This window comes from Mus caroli, chromosome 7 (genome assembly GCF_900094665.2).
Source record: "Mus caroli chromosome 7, CAROLI_EIJ_v1.1, whole genome shotgun sequence".
Taxonomy (NCBI): domain Eukaryota; kingdom Metazoa; phylum Chordata; class Mammalia; order Rodentia; family Muridae; genus Mus; species Mus caroli.
The window spans coordinates 41192582-41208726 of NC_034576.1; the positions used below are offsets into that span (position 1 = coordinate 41192582).

At 40.5% G+C, this 16145-nt stretch overlaps 1 protein-coding gene across 1 annotated transcript in view; it reads left to right on the plus strand.

Moving 5' to 3' along the window:
- LOC110297180 (zinc finger protein 665-like) overlaps positions 1–16145 on the plus strand; it is a 30139-nt gene that overhangs the window by 7369 nt on the left and 6625 nt on the right. The window contains exons 4-5 of the mRNA XM_029479334.1: positions 6653–6779; positions 7467–7562. Coding sequence (XP_029335194.1) covers positions 6653–6779; positions 7467–7562 — 223 coding nt within the window. The remainder of the gene's footprint in view (positions 1–6652; positions 6780–7466; positions 7563–16145) is intronic.

Sequence of the window (16145 nt, forward strand, 5' to 3'; positions counted from 1 at the left end):
TTAGTAAGCTTTCTGTTGTTTCTGTTATTTTTTTTTAACATTAATCTATGGTGCTGTGATAGAATACAGGAATATTTCAATTTTCTTGTATTCTAAAGACTTATTATGTACCTGAGTATATCGCTAATTTTGGAGAAAGTTCAGTGACGTGCCAAGAAGTTATTTTCTTCATTGTTTAGGTGGAATGTACTGTAAATATCTGTTATGCCCATTTGGTTTATAAAATCTGTTAGCGCAAGCATCTCTCCATGTTGGTTTTGTCTGGATGACCACATCCACCTTCTGGCTTTTGTTGAAAAGCTGGTTATAATTCGAATAGGTTTGCCTGTATATGTTCCTTGGTCTTTTTCCCTTGCAACTTTTAATATTCTTTCTTTGTTCTGTATGTTTAGTGTTTGATTATTATGTGGCAAGTTTATTTTTCATTTCTGGATCTCCTTGGTGTTCTGTATGCTTTTTCTCATATATGCATCTCCTTTAGGCTGGGAAACTTTTCTTCTGAGGTTTTGTTAATTGTAGGAATGCACATGTGCAAGTATAGGTGAGGAAACAGAAGGGTATGTCATGTCACATACTGTGACAGCCTATTATATCCATGATCAGAGGTTTTTGTTTCCTTTTGTTGTTTTTTATTTTGTGTTTGCTTTTGGAAGGGAGGTTGCAAGGGAAGACGATGTATTTGAAGGGATAGGGAAATGAATGGGGTTGGGGTACTTGATGTAAAATTCACAAGGAATCAATAAAATGTTAAAAAACTTATTTCCTGGACCTTTGAACTGGGATTCTTCTCTTTTCTCTATTCTCATTCTTGAATTTGGTCTTTTCACCATCTCCCAGATTTCCTGGATAATTTTTTTAATACTTTTTATTAGGTATTTTCCTCATTTACATTTCCAATGCTATCCCAAAAGTCCCCCATACCCTCCCACCCACTCCCCTACCCACCCACTCCCCTACCCACCCCCCCGCCTTGGCCCTGGCATTCCCCTGTACTGGGGCATATAAAGTTTGCAAGTCCAATGGGCCTCTCTTTCCAGTGATGGCCGACTAGGCCATCTTTCGATACATATGCAGCTAGAGTCAAGAGCTCCGGGGTACTGGTTAGTTCATAATGTTGTTCTACCTATAGGGTTGCAGATCCCTTTAGCTCCTTGGGTACTTTCTCTAGCTCCTCCATTGGGGGCCCTGTGATCCATCCAATAGCTGACTGTGAGCATCCACTTCTGTGTTTGCTAGGCCCCGGCTCCTGGATATTTTGTGTCAGGAATAACACTTGCTTTGATTGATAGATCTCTTTGTTCTATGGTATCTTCAATGCCTGAGATTCTTTCTTTCTTCTCTTGTATTCTGTTGGTGAAGGTTGCCTCTGTAGTTCCTGTTTGCATCCTAATGTTTTCTTTTCTAGAATTCACTTAGTTTTGGTTTTCTTTGATTCTATTTTCATTTATGTATATATGTATGTATTTTGTATTTTTTAATTGGCTATTTTATTTATTTACATTTCAAATGTTATCCCCTTTCCTCATTTCCCTTCCGCAAACCTCCTATCCCATCCCCGCTCCCCTGCTTCTGTGAGGGTGCTCCCCTATCCATCCACCCATTTCTGCCTCACCACCCTAGCATTTCTCTACACTGGGGCATCGAACCTTCATAGGACCAAGGGCCTCCCCTCCCATTGATGCCAGATAAGGCCATCCTGTGCTACATATGCAGATGGAGCCATGGGTCTCTCCCATGGTGTACTCTTTGGTTGGTGGATTAGTGCCTGGGAGCTCTGAGAGTCTGGTTGGTTGATATTGTTGTTCTTCCTATAGGGCTGCAAACCCCTTCAGCTTCTTGAGTCCTTCCCCTAACTCCTCCATTGGCGTCCCCGTGTTCAGTCTGATTGTTGAATGCAAGCATCCACATCTGTATTAGTCAGTCTCTGGCAGAGCCTCTCAGGAGACAGCTATATCAGGTTCCTGTCAGCAAGTACTTCTTGGTATCAGCAATAGTGTTTGGGTTTGGTGTCTACATATGGGATGGATCCCTAGGTGGGCAGTCTCTGTTGAAGAAGCTTTATTAAATGCTGAACAAGATGAACTTTGGTCAGGACCACTCTCTTTATTACCCAGCTGAATGGCCCCAAGACATCTGTTGTAGGGGCTTTTATGGACAAAACCATTTGACCACCATATTTTCCCACGAGACTGTTGTTTTTTTTCAGAACTACAACTCCTAGCATTCCATGATGTTACTTGGTCCTTAATAATAGGTGGGGCTTACAGGTTAATCTAGGGCATTGCAATTTATTCATGTCCTCCAATTGTTTGTTTGTCTTTTCCTGGATTTTTTTTTTTCCTTTGAGACAGGGTTTCTCTATGTAGCCCTGACTGTCCTGGAACTCACTTTGTAGACCAGGCTGGCCTTAAACTTAGAAATCCGCCTGCCTCTGCCTCCCAAGTGCTGGATTTTTTTTCCTGTTTTCTTTTTTCTTTCTTTCTTTCTTTCCTTCTTTCTTTCTTTCTTTCTTTTTTTTTTTTTTTTGAGACAGGGTTTCTCTGTATAGCCATGGCTGTCCTGGAACTCACTCTGTAGACCAGGCTGGCCTCGAACTCAGAAATCTGCCTGCCTCTTCCTCCCAAGTGCTGGGATTAAAGGCATGCGCCACCATTGCCTGGCCTTGGATTTCTTTGAGGAATTTATTCATTTCCTTTTTAAGGTGCTCTATTATGCTCTTATATTTGGTTCTAAAATCTTTTTCTTGTGCTTCAGCTATGTTACAGTATTCAGGGCCTGTTGTGGTAGCATCTTTGGACTTGTTATGGGGTCTGATTAGATAGGTCCAGCACAACTCAAAGCACCAGGTCAATGCAGATGACAACTTTTATTTATTTATTTATTTATTTATTTATTTATTATCTGTAAGTACACTGTAGCTGTTCTCAGACACTCCAGAAGAGGGAGTCAGATCTTGTTATGGATGGTTGTGAGCCATCATGTAGTTGCTGGGATTTGAACTCCTGACCTTTGGAAGAGCAGTCGGGTGCTCTTACCCACTGAGCCATCTCTCCAGCCCGCAGATGACAACTTTATTGAAATCAAGCTATATCAATGTGCAGAACAGACTCAGGAGTTAAAGTGGGACTTCGAGCCAGAATGTTACAGAGCTTTTAAGCTTTTGAAAATCACAAACATCTGTGTCAAATTGCAGTCTACCAGTCAGCATTTAGGGATAGGGGACTTTCTTAGGAACATATCTCTGTGGTACACTTACCATATTTCTGTTTGGTTTATTCAATTGTGGCAAGGTTATTTGCCTAGCATTCTTGTCTCAACTTGCCATCCAGGATGTCAGTTATGCACACACATCTTTAGTCTTGTCAAGCAGGATGTCAGTTACCATGGGAGGTCTTGGGAACTTAAACATTATTTCACCCATATTCAAAAATGGAAGTTTTATTCAAAATGGCTTCTGTTTGTTTTCTTTTTCCAAACTTTGGTAGAGATACATTGCCCTGGCTGTTACTGATTGTGTTCTTGAGCTAGCATCTGGTTTGGGGGTGTTTATGGGTTGAGGTTCTGATTTCTGGGTTTGTTTTTGTTGGGAGGGTGTTTTGTTTCTTGGTTTCTGTCTTCTGTCTGCAATTCCAGAGAGTGCATTGCTTTGTGTTGCCTGTTTTATTGGCCTGTTCAGCTGCTGTGTTCATTGGGAGTGATTGTTTTTGTTGGAGGCTGGGGGAAGAGGAGCCCGCGGCAATGATTTGTTATAGTACTAGGAGTGACAGTGAGGATTATTAGGTTTGGGGAAATGGGATGGAGAAAGTTTATGGTCAGTCTACCTGGACATGTGGCAGGCATGGCCTATGGTTGAGCAGGGTGTGTTAGCTTAAGTTTAGTGCCGGGGCACACTGAGGAGGGAAGAGGAAGGCCAGGGGGTATGGCACGGGATATTCTTTCTGTGTTCAGATATTTTCCTCAATTTCTTCCTTCAGAGACTTGAAGGTCTTGCCATACAGGTTTTCAGTTGCTTAGTTAAGAGTTATACCAAGATATTTTATATTATTTTTGGCTAATGTAGAGGGTGTTCTTTCCCTAACTTTCTCAACCCATTTAATGTTTATAAACAGGAGGGCTACTGAGTTTTTCAATTTAATTTTGTATCCAACCACTTTGCTGAAGGTGTTTATCAACTGTAGGAGTTCTTGTTGAATTTTTGGAGTCGCTCATGTATACTATGTTATATCATCTATGAACAGTGATACTTTCATTTCTTCCTTTCCTTTTTTTATTTCCTTGATCTCCTTTAGTTGTCTTGTTGCTTTAGTAGAGCTTCAAGTACTATGTTGAATAGATAGGGAGAGAGTGGGCAGCCCTGTCTGTCTTTCAAAAGCTTGTACCCCCAGAAATTGGAAAATCTAAATGAAGTGGATGATTTTCTAGATAGCTACCACTTACCAAAGTTCAATCAAGGCCAGACAAACTAAACACTCCTATAACTAACTTCTGAGGAAATAAAAGCATCCATCAAAAGTCTCTAAACCAGAAAAGCCCATGGCCAGATGGTTTAGCACAGAATTCTACCTGACTTTTTTTTTTTTTAAAGATTTATTTATTTATTATATGTAAGTACACTGTAGCTGTCTTCAGACACTCCAGAAGAGGGAGTCAGATCTTGTTACAGATGGTTGTGAGCCACCATGTGGTTGCTGGGATTTGAACTCTGGACCTTCGGAAGAGCAGTCGGGTGCTCTTACCCACTGAGCCATCTCACCAGACCTCTACCTGACTTTTTAAGAAGAGTTAATACCTATACTCCTCAAATTATCCCCCAAAATAGAAACAGAAGGAACATTGCTAAACTCATTCTATGAGGCCACAGTCACCCTGATACTCAAACCACACAAAGACTCCACAAGGAAAGGGAACTGCATACCAATTTTTCATGTTGATGTAAAAATATTCAATAAAATACTCACAAAACAAATTCAGGGACACATCAAAAACATCACCCACCTTGATCAAGTAGGCTTCTAGTCCTAAGGCATCTAGGTCGCATTGCCAGTGTGAGAAATACTTTTAGCTGTTCTCTTGTGTAGTGTTCACCAGAGAAGTCCACTGTGACACGGCTTAAGAACGTCTCTGTTAACCATCGGATGACTCCAGTGGGTGTTTGGGATCCAAGTGTATTCCTGACCCTTTTTCAGGGTGCACTTTTAAGCACAAAGCCACATCCTTTGTTGACACCGCAGTTAGCAAGAACAGTTAAACAGAAGCAGAACTACACAAGCCGAAAAGGAAAGTTACATGTAGTCTTTCCCAGAACTAAGTACTTCGATGGATTAGGTTTTTTCGTTTTTTGTTTTTTGTTTTTTTTTTTTTTTGGCTGGTGGTGCTGCGTTTGTGCTGTGTTTAATGTCCTGAATGGTACTTCCACTGTGGCATCAGTTGTGTTAAGGTCTGGGTCTGGAGAGGCTATTATGGCTAGCCTGCAGATTCTGGCCATTATCCCAAATAGAGAAATAGATTTTGTTTTAATTAAGCATCCCAGACAAATTGAAAATAAGGAAAGGGTCACTAAGGTTTCTGCTGGACAGTGCTCAGTGTCCATTTTAAATGCCAACAAGCCTGTGTTAGGTTAAAGCTGGTCATGCAGCCACTTTGCCAGGTATAGAGAGAGGCACCCATCGTGTGCTTGAAGAAGGCCACCTCAGTATAGGAAAGGAACAACTTAAATTTTTTTGCAGACATTCATGGTTTCTGAGTGTCTGTTGTGGCACAGGGTATCAACTGGATAGGTGAACTAAGTGTTTCCTTCGGATTGGTAACAATTGGACCAGCCTCTTACCTTTTGCCCTATTAAAGGCCAGGCATGCCCCATATAAAGAAGTTCATGATCTTGTATTTATTTGTAGATTATTAACCCTTTACTCCTCAATTCCTTAATAGACCCTAAACAGATGTTTCAAGATGCTGTGCCCTTACCCATGTCTGAGCTTGTCCACACTTCCATCCTGATGTCCTTATGTGGGTGAAGAGGATTCCAACCTGGAGCCTGGAGCCAACACAGAAAAGCCCATAACCTGTGGTCCTCACCACCTCTACAGCAGTGTAGGTCGCCAGTGTCACCCTGTGGACCCACCACACCCAGCTGAAGAAGACTCCAGGAAATAACAGAGATGGGTGGTCACCAGGTCCTCCAACTCCCTAAAGATAGGACTAACGTGGGTCCTATTATTATCGTTGTCCTCTCTTTGTCCTTTTCATTATTCTGATAATTCTCAATATTAACCCTTTAAATATTGTCACCTGTGTGGTGTGCAGCCACTTGTTTCTCCGTCTCTTCTTTCTTGATCATTATTTCTCTCCAGGAATGCATGGCCTGAAATATTTACAAACCTTGTGGTATCAGATGAATGTAGATGCTAACTGCTGCAGAGAAGGATGTGGGTGATTGTTTATCACTGAGGAGATGCTCCTGCTCCTGAACTTTCATCTGAGGGCCTGAGGGTTTTTCTAGACAAGTCAAAATATCCTCCATCTCACATCATAGCTTTAGAAAAATGTGTATTGATTACTGATAACAGAACAAATTTTGTAATTACCTTAATTTCATTCACTTGGTAATGACTAAACCAGTGGACATAAGAGGAAATGTTAATTTTCATTTCAGGGTCTGTTAACTTTCAAAGATGTGGCCATAGAATTCTCCCAGGAGGAGTGGGAATGCCTGGACTCTGCTCAGCGGATGTTGTATAGAGATGTCATGTTAGAGATCTACAGCATCCTGGTCTCTGTGGGTGAGAATAGTTTTCTTTTGGGATTTCTACTTCATTCTACAGTGTCTATCAAATGTGTTTACTATTTGTATCTGTCCATTGTCTGAGTCTCAGCTCTCAGTCTGTCCTAGACAGTGCTGATTGACTTGTTTATACAAACATTTGAAACCAGTCTACCTTGTGTTTACATTTAGTAAAATCCTTCAATTTAGTAGTGCATTTATATGTATCTGACATTTAGTAGCACATAATGTGTGTATCTGACTGTAAAAGTTGATTTCTCCAGTTGTGTTTTTTCATGTGGTAATTTTAAAAAAAGATTTATTTATTCAATGTATATGAGGACACTGTAGCTGTCTTCAGACACACCAGAAGAGGGCATTGGATCCTATGACAGATGGTTGTGAGCCTCCATGTGGTTGCTGGGAATTGAACTCAGGACCTCTGCAAGAACAGTCAGTGCTCTTAACTGCTGAAACATCTCTCCAGCTCTTTTTGTGGTAATTTAAAGGAGAATAAATATATACAAAAACTTAAGTATTCATTTCAGGAATGTCTAAAATATGTGTCAGGAAGTAACAATTAGGAAGTCACTTGTGAATCTTCCATTCTGTTTCCTCTTATCCATTGGGTATTACCCAGTGTGTCAAAACCAACTATAATGAACATAAAGTAAGACCATGTCGTTTATCTCTCTCTGATACACAGGCCTTTCAGTATCAAAATTAGAGCTACTCACCTGTTTTGAACAAAATGAAGAACCCTCCATCACAGGCATAAAGGAGTTAAAAGGCATAGAACCAGGTAATTTGGAATGAAACAACGTCTCGTGGTGATTCTAATTTAAGTAGTAATTGTAACTTGTGGAGATATTAGCCTATCCCTTATCTAGGGATGATACTTAGGTAATATATCCAGAATATAATACACAGTGGAATTACATTGTTTATTTCTCCTTTTATCCAAATAGTGTTGAGTTAAAATATAGTACTACAGGTAGTACTGGTGAGATGGCTCAGCAGTTAAGAGCATTGACTGCACTTCCAGAGGTCCTGAGTTCAAATCCCAGCAACCACATGGTGGCTCACAGCCATCCGTAATGAGATCTGACACCCTCTTCTGGTGTGTTTAAAAGACAGCTACAGTATACTTACATATAACAATAAATAAATCTTTGGGCTGGAGCTAGCGGGGCCTAAGCGAGCAGGGCTGGAACTAGCAGAGGTCCTGAGTTCAATTCCCAACAACAACATGATGGCTCGCAACCATCTGTGTAGCTATAGTATACTCATATGCATTTAATAACTAACTAGCTACATACATACATAAATCTTACAGTTCCAACTTGGCAATGTTTGTGGGGTTATTGTGTGTTTTACTGCATGTTGGTTTGGTTTTTTTTTTGTTGTTGTTTTGTTTTGTTTTGTTTTGTTTTGTCTTTTTCGAGACAGGGTTTCTCTGTGTAGCCCTGGCTGTCCTGGAACTCACTCTGTAGACCAGGCTGGCCTCGGACTCAGAAATCCGCCTGCCTCTGCCTCCCAAGTGCTGGGATTAAAGGCTACTGCATGTTGTATTTGTCTGCAGTGGGCCAGTGCTGATTTGTTTGCTTAGGTTTTTTTCTTATTTATATATATAACACAGTATGTCATATTCTCTCTCCCCACCTCCCTGTCTACTTGCTCTCACCCACGCTGACATCATGATTTCTCTCTCACAGTCTTTCTGCCTCATTTTCAAAAATGAAAATAAGACTGGAAAATCGTAAAAGACCAAAGATTTGGATTTCTATTAGGAAAATGTACTTGCACATGAGGCGTTCTCTGAAATGTGGTTGATATACCCAATGTCATTCCACTGAAGAATACTGGCTTTTCCTCTCACAGATACTATAGTACTCTCTGGAGGTGGATGTTTGTGCCTATTTTCTCTTCTCTGAGCTGTGAGTTTCTCAGTCTTGAGCTTGTACAAGTGTTGCGTATGCGGTCATAGTCTCAGTGAGTATATGTGCTCATTAGTCCTGATGTGTCTGGAAAATGCTTTTTCTTTAGAGTTATTCATCGCCTCTTGTCTTTACAGCCTTTCTGCTTCCTCTTCTTTTTTGTTTGTTTGTTTGTTTTTCGAGACAGGGTTTCTCTGTGTAGCCCTGGCTGCCCTGGAACTCACTTTGTAGACCAGGCTGACTTCGAAACTGGAAATCTGCCTGCCTCTGCCTCCCAAGTGGTGAGATTGAAGGCGTGCTCCACCACTGCCTGGCCTTTCCGCTTCCTCTTATGCATGGGCCCTAAAGCCTTGATTGGAAGGTTTGGATAATGACAGATGTAGGTCCAAGCACTCTAAAGTATCTCATTCTTTGCACATTGTGTGTCTTGGGTGGTTGTGTTAAACTTTGCTGGTGAGTGTTGAGGGATGCACAGATCTGTGTTTATAATGACATATCATTAGGAATCACTGCTATGTGCATTTAGCAGAATTCTAATATCTTTTTTACCTAGGGCCTATGACTAAGCAAGTCTTAGGTTCCTGGCCTCATTAACAGTATTGTGTATCTGTTCCAACTCACCTAGCTATCTTTAGGCCAAGTCTGAAGGTTTGAATAAGAATTTCATTTATCGACTCATGTATTTCAATGCTTAGCCACCAGGGAGTAGCAGTACATGAGAAGGATTAGGAGGTGTGGCCTTCTTGGAGGAAGTGTGTCACTGGGGATGGGCTTTGAAGCTTCAAATGCCCAAGCCAGCACCAGCATCCCTCTCCCAGCATCCTGTGGATCTGTAGGTAGAATTCTCAGCTTCTTCAGCATCATACTTGCTGACATGCCACCATGTTCCCTGCCTTGATAGTTGATTAAAGCTCTCAAACTGCAAAAAAGCCCCAGTTACATGTTTTCCTTAACTAGAGTACTGTGGTCATAGTGACACTTCATATCAATAGAACAATAACCAAGACAGAAGTTAGTACCAAGAATGGGTTATTGCTGTGACAGGCCTGCCCATGCTGCTTGTTGGTGGAATGTAGACTTTGGGGTCTGAATTAGGAAAGCAGTTGAATTTGACAACCAGACCCTGATTGGCCACACTAGCAGGAGCATGGAACACAGTGGTACTAAGGGCAACATAGCTTAGGAGGTTTCTGAGAAGCATATTAAGTAGATTCTGTAGAAACAGTTACTGTTACATTTTGGTGAAGAATATGTGTACTTTTTGCCCTTGTCCAAAAATCTTTTTGAGGCTGAATTAAAGAATTTTGACTTAATGGCAAAGGCAGAGGAGATTTCAAGGCAGCCTAGAATTTTTGGTCACTCCAATGCATACAAATAATGAAGATGAGTAACCCGAGCAAGGAAAAAAAAGTATAGTAGATGAGAAAGGGAGCACCAGGAAATGTAATGGCACTAAGTCATAGCCTCAAGAAGACGAAAAGTTGAAAGAAAAACCTGATGCTAAATAAAGGAGTAAAGAGAATGGTGACTTTGGGGCAAGACCCCACCCAGGTAAACTTCCTACTTGTGAAAAGGAGTTAAAGAAATCCTTAAGCAGAGAAAGCAGAACGCTGATGAACAAGGGGCCAAGTTCCAGATCTAGCAACCAAAAGAACCTGACAGTTTGAGCTATGTGATTCTGGCTTTAGAGTCAAAACGGGCAACCTAGAATCTCCCTTCATGGTTAAGAAAAGTTACTGAAGCCAGGTATGTGGTAGGGGTGTCGCTGCAAGGAGGCTCAGAGAGGCCTTTCATGAATAAAACTGTAAAGTTGAAGTCAGTAATGCATTGGAGACTCCAAGATGTTGGAGATCCCAGAATTATGGAATTACTGCCTGAAGAGAGCTGCAGACTTAGTGTGGAACCAGGCTAAGAGACATGTGTTGCAGTCAACAAAGCTATAAGATTTGCAATTCTGAATCGTGCTTCATCATCAGCTATGGAAATGTATAATGTGGTGTTTTCCCTGCTTGTTTTCATTCCTGTTTGGGTCCAGTATGTCCTCATTATGATCCCTTTCGTCCCTTCTGGAATGGTAATATATGTCCTGTGCCATTGATTGTTGACAGTATGTGATCTGCATTTGTTTTGATTTCACAGCAGGTTACAGTTAAGAGATTGCCTTGAGTCTCAGAAAAGACTTTGAACTTTGGACTTTTAGACATTGTTGAGACTGTTACAGATGATGGGGACTTTGGAAATTTGACTGACTGCAATTATGATAGCGAAAATTATGATTTTTGCATTGTGATAAGGCTATAAGCCAATGGGGGGCTAATGAATGTGGTTTAAATAAGAATGGCCTCAAAGTCTCATATATTTGAATGCCTACAGCCATCTGAGGTAGTCTCAATTGAGGGTATGCCCCCATTAAAATGACTGGATGCTATGTCTATGAGAGTTTGTGTGGATTGATGATTGATGGAGGAAGACTCTTTCACTGAAGGTGGCAATATCCATGCCACTGGCTATACTTGTGAGAGATGTATCTTAGTGAAATTATGTGGAGTGGGAAAACCCACTATTAATCTGGTTCTTCTGATGTGGAAAGATCTTTTTATTTGGGGTGCATGTGTTTTCCGGACTGGGTTTGAAAGCATTATGAGTTTTTTTTAAATCTTCAAGAATCCAATATGGGTTCTAAAATAGTAGCACAAAACTATTTGAAGATCTGTCTTTGTTCAGATAGCCTGGGATATTTTGACTAATCAAGGTACCCTGGTTTTATTCTGGTTCTGTGGCAAATACAATGACTGAAAGCAATTTCGGGGAATGGAGGTTATATTTCAACTTAAACTTCCATATCACAGGCCAATTGCTCAGAGAAGTTAAGACAAGAACTGTCCCTCAGAGCCAAGGAACTACAGCACGAACAATGGAGGGATGCTGTAGGATGACTTGTTTGTCAGGCTGATGCTCAGATATCTTTCTCATTATAAGATATCTGATTATAAGTGGTTTCCCATAACCACTTGCTGAGGAAATGGAAGCACCCATAATGGGCTGGGTCGCTCTACCCAATAATCAATAAAGGCATTTCTATATCACAGATGGGTACAGAGATCAACCTTATTTAAAAAAAAAATTCCCCATTGAGAGTCTTTTTTTCCATTGATTCCAGGCTGTGTCAAGTTGACAGTTAATGCAAACTAGGGCACAAGGTTCTAGGGGGATGGAGGGTGACTGTTAGACTGCTGTCATTATGCCATAGCTTGCACAGACTGCCTGGACATTTCCTTTCTGCTCTGCTCCTAAGATGCCTTCTCTCTGCCTGGCCACTAATTACCATGGGAGCCAACTTCTTAACTGAATAATAGACACATGACAAAAGAGTACTGGAGACAGAAGAGAGCCATAATAACTCTCAAAGGATAGTGAAGAGCCTTGTTTGTATCAGGAAGCCTTCCTAAGAATAAGCTAGGAAGCAGAGTTGGTGAGAGAACTTCCTTCTGGGTCTGGGCAGTGGTAAACAGTTTGTTGAGTGTTTTATAAGATGCTCTTGAGGTTTGTGTGAAACATAAATTCTAGATGAGAGAGCTTGTGAACATATTTAATGTTTTAGGGTGGCTTTGATCAAGCACCTTAGCATGAACTAATTTCTGTAGTTTTCCCCTCCCTAGAAATGTAGTCTTTATAGCTATAGGGAAGTTGAATTGAAGCCATATTGGATTGTAGTGGACTGATGTGCTGCCTGGGTGGAGAAAAGCATTTGTACCAAGCCTGACGACCTAAGTTGAGTTTTGGGGACCTACATGGTAGAAGCAGAGATCCAACTCCTGTAAGATTTCCTCTAACTTCCATGTGCATACCCTCCATATGTACATAAATATCTTAAAAGAAGGAAATTTTGTTCTTGGGAGATGGTTTAGAAGATGCTTGTTTCACAGAATGTACAACTTCAGGTCAGATTCCCTAGAACCTGTATAAATGGCAGACCCCTTAGCACATGTCTATAATCCCAGCACTCTTCCCATGGGGCCACTAGAGGTAGGATAAGAGAATCTCTAGAAGGTGGAGGGCTAGCTATCCTGAGGCACCAGTACAGCAACAAACAACATGAAAGATCCTGCCTGAAGCAAGGCTAAATGTGGAGGCTGTTTTCTGCCACACATACACCCTCCTGTGTGAACATGTACACACACATATACAAAAGTAAATATTTTAAATACAGAAATTTGGACTCAGATCCCCATGGGGAAGACAGGCTATGAAGAGTAAGCAGAGGCTGGAAGAGTGCATGTACAATCCAGAGGAAAAAACATTAGTAACACGAGGACCAAGGCCTCATGACCTCCAGAAGGAACCTTTTGTTTTGAATTTTGGCCTACTTTTTATACAGATGTAAATGAATTAGGAATGACAGGTAAAAGTCAGGGAATATAAGTAAAGTAATTCAAAAAATCAGAACTAAGCTATTCTCATGGTTCTATTCATTTTCTGAAATATATTAATATAATTCTGACTTCAAAAATGCAGAAGGTGTTCTTTTGCATATAGAAACTGGTGAATAAGCCGGGCATGGTGGCACACGCCTTTAATCCCAGCACTTGGAAGGCAGAGGCAGGCGAATTTCTAAGTTCGAGACTGGCCTAGTCTACAGAGTGAGTTCCGGGACATCCAGGGCTACACAGAGAAACCCTGTCTCAGAAAAACAAAAACAAAAACAACAAAAAAGGAACTGGTGAATATTTCAGATGATTCAGAATTAACTTTGTTATTTGTACAACAACAACAATGTCGATTCTAACTTTAGGGGTCTGACCTGGAGTAGATTATTTTTAGGTTCAGTTAAGCACAGCAAAATTTGTGAACACTTTCCTGGTTATAATCACTTTGTTCAATCCTGTGCGAACAGTAAATTCAAAGTGAGGTAAATAAAGATTGGACGTGATTATACTGAAATTCTTTGTAAAGTAAGTGGTAGCCTTCTGTAAGGTTGGGTTCTATAAATTGATTGAGAACGAGATATTTATAACAAGAATAGGACCCCTGTGGTTTTAGCCACAAGACTGCGCAAACACTGCAAGGCTATTCACCTCCTCTGCTCCTAGCCTTCTAGGTGCATAAAAAATTATATATTCCTTACTTTAAAGGAATAGCCTTGTGCATTTAACATTGAAATTTCTCCTAGTGTGTATCTGTGAGCACAAAGATCTCCTTGCCACCTATATATACCCCCTTTTTATTTTTTAAAGAGAAAATTGTGGTTATAACAGATGCCAAAGTAAATGAATTGCCTACATGTCTAGTCTCTATAGGCAAATGTAATAGAATTATATAAATATCTAATAGGACCAAGGAAAGGGGAAAGCTATCTTAATCACAGTGGTTACTCAAAGGTCACTTGAAAGATTTTATCTCTTGATGAAGATCATTTATTTGACCATCAATAGTATGACAAATCTAACACATTAAAGTAACTCATGCCAGAAAATTGTTGACAACCAAGATTACATGTGAACAACAAATAATAACTTTTTTGCCCATCTCTTGGATGATTTCTGCTAAAATATTTGTTTTTAGTGTATTTTGCCAATCTCTTAAATAATTTCTCCTGATATATTTGACTTTAGTAGTTTTACTAATTTTACAGTCATGTTTTCATCTTATATTAGTATGTTAATAATCACTACTGGTATTGACAATTAAAAAAAAAACAAAAATAATCCTTAGCCTTTGTCTTAGTCAGGGTTTCTATTCCTGGACAAAACATCATGACCAAGAAGCAAGTTGGGGAGGAAAGGGTTTATTCAGCTTACACTTCCACATTGCTGTTCATCAATGAAAGAAGTCAGGACTGGAACTCAAGCAGGTCAGGGAGCAGGAGCTGATACAGAGGCCACGGAGGGATGTTCTTTATTGCCTTGCTTCCCCTGGCTTGCTCAGCCTGCTCTCTTATAGAACCAAGACTACCAGCCCAGAGATGGTCCCTTCCACAAGGGGCCTTTCCCCCTTGATCACTAATTGAGAAAATGCCTTACAGTTGTATGTCATGGAGGCATTTCCTCAACTGAAGCTCCTTTCTCTGTGATAACTCCAGCTGTGTCAAGTTTACACAAAACTAGCCAGTACAGCATTTAAGAAAAAGATTTATTCATTTATTTATGTATATAGTACACACTGTAGCTATACAGATAGTTGTGAGCCTTCATCTGCTTGTTGGGAATTGAATTTAGTACTTCTGCTCGCTTTGGTCAGCCCCATTCGCTCAGGTCGGCCCTTCTTGCACTGGCACAAAGATTTATTTATTACTATTATTTATTATTATAAATAAGTATACTGTAGCTGTCTTCAGACGCACCAGAAGAGGGCATCAGATCTTGTTACGGGTGGTTGTGAACCACCATGTGGTTTCTGGAATTTGAACTCAGGCCCTTTAGAAGAGCAGTTAGTGCTCTTACTCACTAAGCCATCTCACCAGCCCCAATCCTTAGCATTTGAAAACAACATTATATTATTTCCTATTACACAGATGCCTTTCACCCTCCCTGACTCAGTTTGCATTGACAAGCTGAGTATTAGCGTGTAGTGAGTAAGAATAAAACCATAGTTTTGGGATTAGTAGTATTGTGTCCTGATGTCTTTCCCAAGTCATCAGCTTATTCTTCCTCTTAGGTTGTATTTTCTTATACACTTGTCTTCTTCATTCATACACTTTATTATTCTGTTGGTCTCCAGGATAGGGTTGTGGTTGGAGGCATTAGAGCAGGTGCCATCTGGGACTTCATTTCCTGGAAAGACAAATATTGTGTCTCCCTGATACTTGGAGGACATATGGTTCTTTCCATTGGTTATTTTCTAGTCTTTCTTTCTTCTTCTTCTTTTTTTTTTTTTTTTCCGAGACAGGGTTTCTCTGTGTAGCCCTGGCTGTCCTGGAACTCACTCTGTAGACCAGGCTGGCCTCCAACTTAGAAATCCGCCTGCTTCTGCCTCCCAAGTGCTGGGATTAAAGGCGTGCGCCACCACTGCCCAGCCTAGTCTTTCCATTTTTAATATATTTAGACTGTGTCTCCTTTGGTGTAAAATAGTTTGGGCAACGGAAAAGATATCAGCCTTTAATGTTAACAGATTTGAAACTGAGATAGCTAAATGCAGCATAGTATTTGGTGATTTGGGTGACTGTATGACCCTCTTCTTTATTTTTAAAGATTGTTGTTTAAATATTTGACAGCCTCCTAATTCTGATGTCACTCGGGAATCATAGTAGGATGGGAGTCTTGGCTGGGAAGCTCCCATTGCTTTTATAATAGTGTTTATACCTCAGAGGTCATGTAATAGTCAAAATATATTTTTGGCCCTTCATAAATTAGAAAAATGGGGGCTGGTGAGATGGCTCAGTGGGTAAGAGCACCCGACTGCTCTTCCGATGGTCCAGAGTTCAAATCCCAGCAACCACATGGTGGCTCACA